This window comes from Larimichthys crocea, chromosome XXIV (assembly GCF_000972845.2).
Source record: "Larimichthys crocea isolate SSNF chromosome XXIV, L_crocea_2.0, whole genome shotgun sequence".
Lineage (NCBI taxonomy): Eukaryota > Metazoa > Chordata > Actinopteri > Sciaenidae > Larimichthys > Larimichthys crocea.
In genome coordinates, this window is record NC_040034.1 from 14,835,243 (window position 1) to 14,848,804 (window position 13,562).

At 43.2% G+C, this 13,562-nt stretch overlaps 1 protein-coding gene across 1 annotated transcript in view; it reads right to left on the reverse strand.

Moving 5' to 3' along the window:
- Positions 1–13,236, reverse strand: part of LOC104919292 (connector enhancer of kinase suppressor of ras 3) — a 31,768-nt gene extending 18,532 nt beyond the window's left edge. Inside the window, exon 1 of the mRNA XM_010731272.3 lies at positions 12,956–13,236. Within this exon, the coding sequence (XP_010729574.1) occupies positions 12,956–13,007 (52 nt within the window). The 5' untranslated portion in view covers positions 13,008–13,236. The remainder of the gene's footprint in view (positions 1–12,955) is intronic.
- Positions 13,237–13,562: the final 326 nt, after the last annotated feature.

Below are 13,562 nucleotides of genomic sequence, written 5' to 3' on the forward strand. Positions count from 1 at the left end.
AAAAAGGCATTTCCTGTGGAATGGTGCCACTCTCCATCACAAAGGAAACTTGTGGCACAGCTCACAATGAGACTCGCTGAGGCTTATGTGTGTGTGTTTTCTTACTTGGTCGCACTAAAAACACACAATATAACTCAGACAGACAAGATATGGGAAAACACTCAAATGGTGGGAGGAATGAATCTGCATCCGCTAATTGATGAATGAAGCGCCTATCCTCTCCTCTGGGATGTTTTCACTTTTCCATTCATTCATTGGCAAGTGTTTTCTCCCCACATAACCCTATCCCTGATCCTTGAAATCAGACCTCGAGAGTTTAGAAATCCGAGAGTCCAAACTGATCTGCATTAGCTTTGATTTGGAACAATTATGAGTGTGTTTACGTGAAAGCACTGAACGAAAAAGGGTTAAATGTGCACTACAGAGAAAATGTATTACCCTCCCACAGAATTCAGGGGCACTAAGAGGAAGGTACAAGAGCAATCGCTCCCTCTGGACTCAACCATTGACACCTTCTAAATAAAAGAGGGGTGTCCTTACAATGGAGCTTATAAAACATTTATTGGGCCTCGATCAATGGCTGCTGGGGTGTGTGTATATATGTGTGTGAGACTATCAATTTTCATTAAAGCTAGAGTAACCAGTAAAGGAGATTGAGTGTCACGTTATTGTGAATTGAGCGAGGGGGGGGGCACAAGGGAGGACTGTGTGAATTCTTTTCAAAAGCCTGCGCAGGATGAAACGCTTTGGAGTTTTATGGCCTCTGTGAACCACTTGGCAAATGTCCTCAAACCAGAGCAAGTGGGTGTGACTGTGTAGCAGAGGCACAGACACACGGCACCATCAACGTCAAATGCAAATCGCAAAAAACATTCATTACCCCGCAGGGTTCATCGGAATTACAAGCCTGGCTGAACAGATTCAAACTGGACTGATACGTCAGGGCTTAAATTATACTAGAAATACGACGCTTACAACTAAAAAGCGATGACGGTATAAAGGACGGACAGAGCCTGAGTGATGTCACTCACTCCAAAGCGCTGTTTTTAAGCCAAAAATATGCGGTGCTGGGCCGCCGCCATGTTGGATGTATTGCTTCTTCCGCCTCTCAGCTAATTTAAATATCGGCAAAGACGTGGATCACCGGCACACCTGAAGCAGTCCGAATGACGGCTGGGTGCTCAAGTAAGCCATCTGTAACAGCACCTACCTGTCAATCAAGCGGCAACACTGCTAATTATGCGTAACTTTATCATTTAAACGAGTGAGTTGAAAAAAATTCACCCTCCTCACAGTTGTCACTAAAGGTGAAATTAGCTATAGAGACCAAAACCAGGCTGTAAACATGTTTATTTCTGCTGTGAAACTGGCCATTTTAATATGAGAGCTTATGAGATGTCTCAAGCGACTGCTCGAGTAATCTTAGCGCTTCAACAGTGGCTTCATTTCCCAGAACCAGAGGTTGCCACTTGCTAAAAACACTATGATAACAAAAAATGAATAAAACAAAAAAAAACTGTATTACGAATGAGGTCACGGTAGCGTTGTATATGGCAAACTGCTGCAATCTAATGCAATCAAACTGCAGCAGTTTTCACCTGCGGTTCGAAAAGACCTTCTCTGTGTGAGCAAGAGAAGGGCATCTGAATGAAACCTGTCAAAGTCTGTGGCCAATAAACAAACAGAAGAAGCGGTGTTGGCAAATGCTGATCTGTGTGACGCAGTAACAGCATCTGCTGTTCACTGTGGGGTCTTTCTTGCCACCCACCATCTCCCATTGATTAAACACTGATGGGTAGAACAGGTTATCAACACAACATTTGCAGTCCATAGATGCATTACACACACACACGCACAGAGGCATATTTCTGGACAGCTGGGAAAGCAAGAACCCAGATACTCCCGTCTGGATGCAACAAGTGGAACTGGACCCTTTTGGAGGCCTTTCGAGCTCTGCAGCCTACTTAAAGGCTGTGTAAGCACACATTTTTGGCAACGTAAACAGCTGAATCCTTCCGCTTACAAATGGCTGAGCTATTCTTGCCATGATATCAGCATTTCTCATCTGAACAGAAGCACAAAAACAGCAGATTGTGTTTAATGTGGCCAACTACACGATAGCTCAGGGCCCGCTGTGTTTGTGTGACGGAAAAAGTCATTGGTTTTATGACATCTTACACAAGTTCAGTGCTCCGTCTTAACAAAAAAAAAAAAAAACAAGTTGATCAATTTTGTACAACAATGCTTTCAATGCGGTTTTTGGTTGCCGACGTTTCGTTCTCAGGGGTTTGATTACACCAGAAAAGAGTGAACGGTCTTTCACTTCCTACAGAAAGAATGAAACAAGCGCTCTCCTCTTCACATCCCCCATCTTTCAACCCCTCCCTGTGCTCCCGGTGGACGCTGTAGCCACCCTGTAACACACATAAACAGGGACACACACACAAACATGCACACACACAAACACAAACCAATATCCCCACTGGGGTGACCAGTGGGAAAGCTACTGGGTATAGAATAGCAAAGCCACTGTAACTCTGCTGTCTTTATTTGTGAGCCCGGCCTCTGGACCTGCGGGGAACAGTCTGGAATTTGACTCATTGTTCTCCGCTGAGCAGCTCCATTGTGGGAATTCACAGCACCCTGGCACAATGGTCTCTGGCCGGACCAGGCCGTGCTGTAATTAGAAAGAAAGAAAAAGCTCCTCTCGGCGACTGCTAAGCTATCCTAATGCATGACTTCACAGCACAACAACAAAGCCTGTACACACACACACACACAAACACACTGGGCTTGCCCTTCCAATGGGAACTGGGGATAGCAGTTACACAATGGTGTTCTACATCTCTCCATCGAGCATGTTGTGTCCTCATCTGGGAACAGTGAAGAATGTTCCGTCTTTTTCTGGGACTCTTCACACAAAAAAACCTGATAGTCTGGCAAATATCTGCCTTATTATGCCACGTGTCCAGATACCGACAGCAGATATTCCTTTAATAATCTGAAACTGCACATACATTTGGATACCGAGAATGAATATCAGATTAAATGAGTGTGAAACATAAAGGCTACTTTGTCTCAAGGACAGCATTTTATTAGTTCTATCACTTTCTGACAGCTTAACTGAATATGACCCTGTGCGACCCGTGTTTTAATCTTATCACTGCTTCCTTCAGCTAACAAAGAGTGTTTCACTTCATGTACCCTAATCTAAAAACACAGACATCTACAAACTGGCAGTGACATGTCCCGAGTGGGCTTCCTAAGTGAGAAAAAGCAGCTGAGCATGGCCCGACCACAGGCAGACAAAAGCAGCTCTGTCTCTCAAAGGGTGATGGACGATGACTGATGACGGAAGAGGGGGTCAAAGTTCGCGGGGGCTGTCATGGTTGAAGCACATCAGCAACCACGAGCCCGAGCCCCTGGGCTCAGTTCATCCGCACCTCTAGCAGCACACGACCTCAAATCACATTGCTGGTACCACATCAGATTTCCAAGTTCGAGGGGCACTGACAGCTCAGTAAGTATTGATTGGAGCGAGGTGAGAGGGGGCGTCACTGGTCAGAGCACAGAAGGTTATGAAAGGTATTTTGGTTGTCGTATGACCTGACACAAGATGAGTTCTGGTCACAAGAAGATCAGAGGATAGAGGAAAAACAAGATGGAAGAAAGAAAAAAAAAAAGATAAAACAGAACTGCTGCGGGCACATTAGTGACTGCAAACCTGTAGCAACCAAACAGCTGCTTAAGCCAAGGGCGTGGAAAAAAACTGAAAAACTAGTTGTCCGGGTCACTGAGTTTGCACCTGATGCATGATTTAGTTTTCTCTTGTGAGAAAAGTTTTAAAGACCAAACATGTGATCTGTTCTACGTAGTTCTTTCACGGGGCCCGCACCTTCTTGCTCACCTACATTCCCTTAATATTGAGGATTCTCAGGTAGTTTCAGTTAGCAGCACATAAATACTGGTAACAAAGAGACCGAGCCTCGCTCTGTCAAATGGTAACAAAATGTTAACCATTTCTTGGCTCTGCTCACAGCCAAGTAATAGAAGAGCTATAACCCCTTGTAAAACACTGAAATGTCTTGTTTTTACACTTTGTTTTTGTATGTATTAAATAAATAATATGTTTATTATTCACTACAGAGGTACTGGTAAGGCATGCAGCTTCTGTGTCCAGTTCTGACTTTGTTTCTTATGAACTTCTTGGTCAGAAAATGAAAACTATGTCCAATTAGATCTAACTATTCCTTTAATGATGGCTCTGATTCAATATTTTACATTACATTAAGTCACATGTTGCCACTAGTGCCACTAGAAGTATAATCATAACAGATTGTAAACACAGACGGATACGTGATTTATTCATGTGTACATCGGACCGGAGATATTCAAAAACCAGTTTGTAGAGCTGCGTGTAAACAGGTTTTTGTTCTTGCAGAGGCCAATGTCAGGAATCGAATGTGCAGGTAAATGTAGCCAGTGCTTGGGTGTGTTTGACGGGGACAGGAGCAAGGGTTCAGACCAATAACCTCTCAGGCCAACATAAACACCTATCACTCTCCAGCCAGTCAGCCGCCCCGCCACACTGCTGCTTGTTACCACTAGCATAAACACCCACTGAAGAAAGCAACAAAGACCTCAAAAATGTCTCAAACTCCCCCCTCCCTCCTTCTTTTCTCAGTCCTGTTCCTGCTTCCCCCACCCACCACAATCTTTTTAGTCTTTCCTGGCACCTCCAATGTTCATATTGTTGTGGTTCCGACGTTTGAAAAGCATCCCAAGATAGTCCCAAGTCTTTGTGTCTTGAAAGTGCACAAAACAATAGAGACCGTCACTTTTGGAATTCGGGAATTGTCAAGTGTTTTCCAATAATAGGTGTTAGAAAGCAATAAGGAAAGGACACTACCCTCTGTGTGGCCTGAGAGTCACTGAAGAGACTGCGCTGTTTGTGTGTCAACGGGACTTCTAAAGCACTATACATCATTTCTCTAAGACAAAACTATAATTAAGGGCCGGCGTTCTGTGACGGAGACAGATATGGAGGGAAAGAGGCAAAAAGTAAGCAGAGATGAGAAAAAGGGAAGAAGAAAAAAGAAAAGAAAGAAAAATACCTCTTTGCAGAGGTGACACCCCCCATCAAACTTAACCCTAGGTTCAAAGTCATAGCCACTGAGACCCAAACAGGTCATAGAAAAAAAGAAAAAAAAAACCCAGGGAACTCCATTTAATGCTTTCATCCCATCACATGTATGGTGTATGATCAGGGTGGCCCATGTACTGATTACAGAGCAATTTACTAGCACCATAATAGCTGCCTATGGAAACCACAATAAAGATGAACATGGTTTGGGGGGAGGAAATGTGCCCCACTCATTTAGCTTGCCATGGGAAAAGTGCGCTTGCACTCAGAATAACTGCGTGTGAGCATATTTTTCAACTTATCTTAGCAGCCATTGTGCTACAGTATTATGGTTTATAAGACTTTTATGAAACAGAGATGACAGAAGTAAGAAAACTAAAGATAGCACTGTATTGTCCCTGTGGTTTGTATGGTGTAGTGTAGTACTTGCTCCGCTGCTAATGTGGATCCCCATAAGCATCTTTGGTTAAGAACTTGCTAATTGCCATTAATCTCCCAGAGAGTAAATCCCACCCTCAATCTTGTTTAAAAAGACTGGCTTAAGAAGTAGGAAGAAATATCTCACTGCCAAGCCAAGCAGAGGATTTACTCCATCGACACAGACACCAGGTCCATCTCTGACCCTGTCACAGCGGAGGTCCGTTCCTCAGTCTGGCCTGTCTTGTTGCCGCCTGCTTTCTACCCAGGATAAATCCAACAGGAGCACTTTGCTGTGACTTCTTAGTGCTACCGGTGGTCACCCACTCTGTCACAATGGCTGCCAACAAAGAGCTGAAGCATTGGCAGGAGCTGTAAATAAAATTAAGGTTACTATAGTGACAGGGGAAGTGGGAACTGGGGGGTGAACGGATGGAGGAGGCTAAAGTGGAGAGAAGAGTGTGACCACAAACCAGTGATTTACAGCCGGCTTGTGTCCAGGTCAGAGGAGGAGGACACGGAGGTCAAAAAGATTGAGAGCGTCATTATTCCATCTATCCTTGCCGTGGTGGAGCGATAACAACAACACACTGCCTCACGATTAAAAAAAAAAAAAAAAGAAAAACACACAGTCCATTTACAAAAAAACACAAAATTAAGAAGTCCTTAGCTTTCCCTGAAAATTCTCAATGACTAATGCCTCTTAATACGACAGCGAGGAGCAAATATAACAAACGCTTGGATGCATGAATTATGTAATGTAAGACATCACTAAGCAGCCTACAGGCTGTGGGCAGCTGATCCCAGTCTCCCTGCTGCGAGGGGTGCGGTTGGGGGAGGGTGAGTCATCTTCAATAAAAGTTAGCGTGAGCGTCGGTGTGTCACCCGCAGGCCAGGACAGGGCACCTATGACGTAGCCATTCAGAAAACACATTCACACACTCCATGTTGTGCTGTGGGTTACTATATGGACTCTCTGGCTTTGGTGTTTGAAGATGTGCCCCCTATGTTTTCTTTCAACGCTTACCTGAAGCAATGATGAATTCTTTATGAACACACAACCTCTCATAAAAAAAACACACTCCTCCCTTTTCCAGGTGAGGTTTGTTTGTATTCCAGCTGGCATCTGCTGTGGGTCTCCCTCACAGTCGTGACATAATTACAAGAAAAGGGACGGTCGTGTTTTCATAAATGATAAATGTGCTGTTGACTGGAAAGGTTGCCATACAAATACAGATGAAGGGCAGGTGAGAGGCTTTCCCCAGGTGTCTGCACCAATGGAAACAAAAGAAAGGATCCCATGATCGTCTCTTTAGGTCCAGAATTTTCTCAAAGAGGAGCCACCACACCCTGCTCAAACAAAATTCAAAACCCTCGTTTTGCTCTAATATCCTTTGTGCGGTCTATTGAATTGAGATCAAGAAAACAAACTTGTTTTGTTTCAAACTCTCTGACGTTTCCAGCATAGTTCATTTTTTAGTTCAGTTGGTTGAGCGGTTTCACAACCAAATCCAAAATGACAAAGCACATTAGACCCGATCCATCACAGCTGAGCTGTATTCTGATAAGTTACCTGTATGTTAGATGAGAGAAGAAGGAATTAGGCAACAAATGGGTGTTTTTTGTTTTTTTTTAAGGTAGGGGACTTGTGAGGGGGATGTCCAAGGGAAGTTGGACAATAATTGAAAGGGTTCCTCTGAAAAGCCACAGTATGTATGACTTCACTGCTTAGTGCTTGTGGAATTTTCTGTGGACTCCCCTGGGTGACTTTCATCCATAACCAAACCAAAACAAAAACATGGCACATGTGTGTGTCCCCTTATCAGCCTTATGACCTTTCCATAACACAGTACTAAGCACCATTGTGTGCCTTGAACCAACATGTAAAAATAACCACAAAGAAAGTAGGGTGCTTCCCTTTAATCATCCAGGTGGTTTTTAGTTTCCTGGTTAAAACAAACACTTTCATCCATCCATCCATCCAGCCTTGTGGAGCCACGGCGGCCTCAGGGCTCATCAATGCACCATGTGAAAACACAGACTAACCCATTACAGCTGCCATTTCTATCAGCACTCCCTAATGTAACAAGTCAACAAGAGAGCTGACTCAGAGACACGTCACAGCAAGTGAAAACACGAACACAGGCGAGGGACACCTACAAACAATAACAGCCTGCATGCGATGCTAATTTAATACCAAGAAAATGTTATTGCAAAGTGAAGGTTTAAAGTTTAAAAGACTGTATTTCCTATAGAGACGACAATTTTAAACTGTGTGAATAGCTCGACAGGAATTCAGTGAGTCTCAGTGCAGGACTTGGGGAAACTCTGGACAAGCCTGAACATGTTATGACCAAACTCTGATCTGGCATCTGCCCAAGTGCCCGACTAAACCCAGAAGTGGGTAACAGTTCATAAAACTACAGATCACTTCATAATCATAATGACACTCCATTACAGTGTAAGCTGGTGACAGGATGAAAGAGCTTTGGTTCGAGGGGGAACGTCAACTTGACTTAGTTCTGCATTTTAAATCCGTTAAAAGCAACTAGTGGCCCAGAATGCAACAAAGGAGGAGGTGTATGTACGACGTATTTTGACTGCTCATTCACAGAGCTGCTGGTTTGGTAGGGGGAAAAAAAAACAAGAGTGGTTGACTGCATTCCTCTCGTGTCCTGTGGTTATTTGAGCAGAAACGCATTAGCAGTGCTCTGGTAGCAATATCAATTCTTTCCTTCTTCCTTCTCTGTATGACTTATGAGACTCATATCATCAAGCACAGATCTTGATTCAGCACCTATCTGAGACTTGATATATTAAAAACACTTCAAATTGCATGACTGCGACAGTGAGCCTCGAAGGCCAATCATGACACGCGTGGGCAGGCGCACGCATTTAACAATCCCTTCACGAGAGGTCAGTCGGCATGTGACCCGCATTTGCACTCGTGCCACGCTGTGCCACCTCAGGTTGGGGCTTTTATTCCCACGGCTTAAGCATGGCATCTCAACAGGCCAATGCTCTTAGGGCAAGAGCAGGGCCAAATAGCTTGCAGGTCCTGCTAAGCTGAGATCATCTGGGGAGATTTGCAATGCACATTATAGATTTGAATGAAAAGCAAACTGGTCTAACCCAGGTTGGCAGACAGACAAGGTGACATGTGGCACTGAGAGAAGAACCGTTGAGTATACACGCAAATGCATGCTGATTTTGTTTTACAGATCCAAATCATCACCCCTGTTAAGCATTGCACACATGAAGGATCATTACTAAGCACTGTCAAAACTACTACTACGCACTGGCACTAGATGACAACACACACTTCTTGTCTTTGTCTCTCATCACTAGGAGAGAACAGTGACATTAACTATTTATGATTTCTGCAGGAGTCTCCATATGTTAAAGCGCTTGAGGGCTGTGAGGCTGGGACACCGGGCCGTGTGAGAAACAGGCCATGGAAGGGCTGCCAGGAACCAAACCACGGCAAACCCTTTCAGTCACCTCTCCCCGGGGGGAATCCTCTTACACTACTTCCCCTGAACTCTAAAGGCCATTTTCAATGGAAAGGTAACTTGGTTATCTGCCCATCAATGGAACACAATAGGTCAATTTTAAAAAGCTGGAAACTTGTAAATGACAAAGACAGGAATTTTTAAACTTTTAAAAGGACTTTCATTTGAATAAATTATTATACTTTGTGAGGCCACTAGACAGAGCAAGATCTCCGCTGCTTTAAAGCTTACGTTTTGTTAAATTTAACACCTATCCTCCCTGATGCACACAAGTCTACAGTATAAAGGTTGCTAGAATGGATTAATGATGCCTGTGGAGGCTATCCAAACACAGAAGTCCGTTTGTCCAATAGAGCCGGCACAACAGAGGCAGTGGATGCCTTAATAAGGGTGAGAGGTGTCTGCACTACGTCTGTTCACACTCCAGTTTAGGAAGTCTCTGTTTTAGCCAGATAAGGATCATGGGCCATCATTGCCCACACCTCACTATCATCTCTAAAAGATAAGGCTGCTTAAAAGGTATCCATCAGTGGAGTCATTCAGCATGCGCAGACTCAGACACAATGCTGTTATTTTTCCAAGCACACACTTGGTCAAAGACAAAAGCGACATTCGGCACGTTTGCCACCTCTCCGGCAAGATAACAGCCTTCTTGGCACTTTGGTGTTATTTGGGAGGCATGATACAGCGACACCCACTCAACATCAGGCAAACCCGCAAAATGACGTAGAAAAGAACACATGATCTGACCGCTGACATCAGACCTCCGCTTATGGGTTCATGCAGCTGTAGCTCCAGTCACATCACAGATAAGCTAATAGCGGGAGTCTTGTACGTGCGCCAAAACATGGCTGTTTGGTCTGAAAGGGGTACGAGATGCAGGGCACTAGATCAGCAGGACTTTTTAATCATGACCTCGTGCTCAAAATAAACCCATCACTGAAAATCACATGCCTAATCCATTTCCAGATACAGTACTTTGAAATTTGATTAGCCTGTGTTTAAGTATAGAAAATGCTGGAGGATATCCAGGCTGTCTGGACTTGTTAAAGAACTGGATAAAAGCCACTCAGTCAGACAGTAGTTGTGTAGATTTGGATGTTTGGGATGCCTTGTTAAAACTTAGCAGTCTTACTCCCAGTAACTAAAAGGTGGACAAATGGAGAGGGGGGAGGAAACAAAGTAAGTATGTTTGGTAAATGAGAAACTATTCACCTAAGTTGGAGCTAAACATTCCCTGAACAGTGCCAGCCCTTCTCAGTTGAAGCATTGCCCATGTGGATTCAGGACTATATTTGGAAAATGACTCGCAGCATATGGCTTAAACTTTTGACTTTGTGAACATGGCTATGTGGGTCACTGTCCTAGAGTCACTGGATATGGCTTTTCAAACCTAAGCATAATTAAGTTTCCAAAGAGTCACAACAAACCTAAAATTTTTATTCATTCACTGGTTAAAAAAAGATATTCTGTCGAAAGGTGCATATTTCCTCCAGGGTAAGTAGTCCTACACATGACATATGGGATACTAATCACACGACACCACAGGTCCAGCTGGAAGATCAGAGCTTGTGGTGAAGGAAATGTGCTTCAGGGCTTCTCCAGTCTCCAAACAAAAAAACAACAGTGTTTAAATTGAAAGAACAAAATGCCCTTTCACTGGTAATACACATTCGCCAACAACTGCTTGATCTTTTGAACAATGCAAGTGATTAACAACAGCCTCAGTACACAGAAACAGTCCCTGTCCTATTGAGGAAAAACAACCTGAGGCAAATGAGAGCGAAGGTCTCCTCACAGAGCTTTCTGGGAGTTTAATTATACTTCTTTCATACAGGCGCAACAAGTCTTGAAACACCCGTGTTTGCCATTGGTGTGAACAGGTCAACAGGCAGCCATGACCCTGCTCTCAACGCTGGTTTTACTTGATGTCGCTTGTTTTCGGTACGCAGGAATTACACAAGTTGTTCTTCCGTCAAACAACAATGACAACAGTGGTTCCATGCTATGCTGTGGCTGTGCACTGTACAGCGGTCACTGAGGACACAACAACACAATGTCTTCTCTTTTCCATGGAAGCAGTCGGCGTCTTCTGGTCGTCATTTAGCCACATACTTTTCTGCTCTTGGACAGTAAAAAAAAGGTATTAAACATAACGCTGCGTTGACTTTTCAAAAGCTTCCAGAATAAAGAAATTATACCTTTTTACGGACAGTTTAGATTATGTTAACTTTACGTTTAATGGTAAGAGCTAAATTTTCAACCACAAGTCTTGAAAACATTCAGATGGAAGTCGGGCTGATCGGTAATCCGGGTGAGCAGTTTAAATGATGAAAACAAGCTGGGCTGCATTTTGAATTTTAGTTGTTGAGTTTATTTGTTTAGTGACTGCTTAAAGGCTGATCCCTTTTCTTGCAAAGTAATGGTAGTCTACACCCACTGGCGACGCCTCTAACCAAAGTAAACAGCTATTTTCTAAACCACAATGAGGAAAGTTAACATTTTGGGTACTTGACTTTGCAAGGCTGCATCATCTGCTTTTATAAAGACAACACACTGCAGTGACCATGTTAAATCCAACCTGTTTAACAGTGGCTTGATATACCTGCCAGTACCCATCACTTGATATGAATGGTCAAACGTAAGATGACCCTACGTTCACGCATGAGAAAGGGATGTATGAAATATTCCCATGAATGGTTTGCTGTCATTTCAGTTAGCTCACTTCTGCGAGGTTTGTAAGGGTCCGCAAATCCACTGGCTAAGACCTACAGAGACAACCGCTGAGTCAGATTTGCAGGAGACTGACATCAATGGAGGTCTGTGTAAACAACTAATCCTCCATCCATGCGTGCCATGGCCAGGCTCTTTTCACTGGACACATTGAAACTAACCCCTCCACAATACCCTTTAGCTCCAGACTATGGATGAGCACTGGCATGGCATGCCTCAATCAGCAGTTACAGCTCCACAACACGATCATAGCTCCAATTAGATTAAAAAAGGAAGTCGCGCATGATTTGTTTTGGGAAGTTTCCAAATGTCCGCGACATCCACGTAATCATTTTTCTGTATAATACACACACACACACTTCATTTCTTCCTGTGTTTGGAATGATAGCACTCAAACTATTTCCATCCATTCTTCGCATACCATTTGGTGTCCCTCATCAGGCATACTTCTGCTGTGACTGAACAGTTTCAAAGCACAATCGTGCCATTAACATAGAATGCATTCCTGTCAGCACCTGAAACAGGTGTGTTTTCTTTTTTAATATGCGAGTGTCACATCCTACAAAACACTAACACAGAATTATGACTGCAAAAATGATTTATGGACTTTCAAATCATCTTCAGATGGAGCAAGAGATTTCAAAACTGAGGTCAATGATCATTACTCAATTAAAAAACAATTATTACAACAATGAGTCAGTGCTGTCATTCCTCAGTGGGTGAGTTAGACAACAACAGTGTTTTTTTTAAATGGGAGACCCTGAGGCAAAACTCTGTCAGATAAGAGTCTCTCTGTGTATTTGGGAGTGAATTAAATGTTTATTTAGCTGCAGCGTGCTGTAGAAATGAGCTCATGTTTGTCTCTCAGATACAATTTGAACGCTAACAAGAGCCAGCAGCATCAAATGACTGATTTAAACAGCTTAACTGTGAGTGAAAGGATCCAACTCAACGTTTGTAAGTGAGAGTAAAAGAAAATGCAGCCCCATTGTCTGACGCCTCGGTGGAGGTATGTTGACTCGCATGAGCAGTTTCTACGAAACCAAACTGAGATAACCGAGGAACGACTCGGGGCTGAGACGTTAAGGAGCCATTGTTTCTGTCAGAAAATGTGCGTTATAACGTGTGACAACACAAACACAAACCTCACCTCTCATCCAGTCGACAACTTGTTTTGGCGTCCACTTCGTTATCGGCTCCATGGCTCCTTCAAACAACGGAAAAATGCCAGACACAAAAATGTGTCAGGGTTTGTTTGTTTTGTTTTTTTAAGCGACGTGGTTGTTTAATTTTTAAATTAAAAATGAAAAAAATCTCTAAATGTGTACTGTCACATCATTGGCAACAGGTCGGTGTCTCCGTCTGTCTCCGTCTGTCTGTGTTGTCTCACCAACTGAACCACTGTGTGCACGCGGGGCTGGAGGCTGGACTGAAATCCGCCACACAGACCGATCTGGGATCAGTGCTGCGTTCAAGTGCTGCCGGGAAACACTGGGGAAAATTCAACACAACCAACGAACAATAAGACAACCCAAAGATAACTTGCTTTTCTCAGACTTATATAAACCGAAATAATATCATAGCTTATTTTTTTCATTTTTGAATCATTATGTTTACATTTTTGTATTGACATTTCCACAAATGTTTAAACTAAATTATAACAAAATTACACCGTGATGTATTTTTCCCCCTTTTTCCGTCAAACAATGTATTTTTCTGATTTACATCATATTTTATAATTATTTCTGACCAAAACC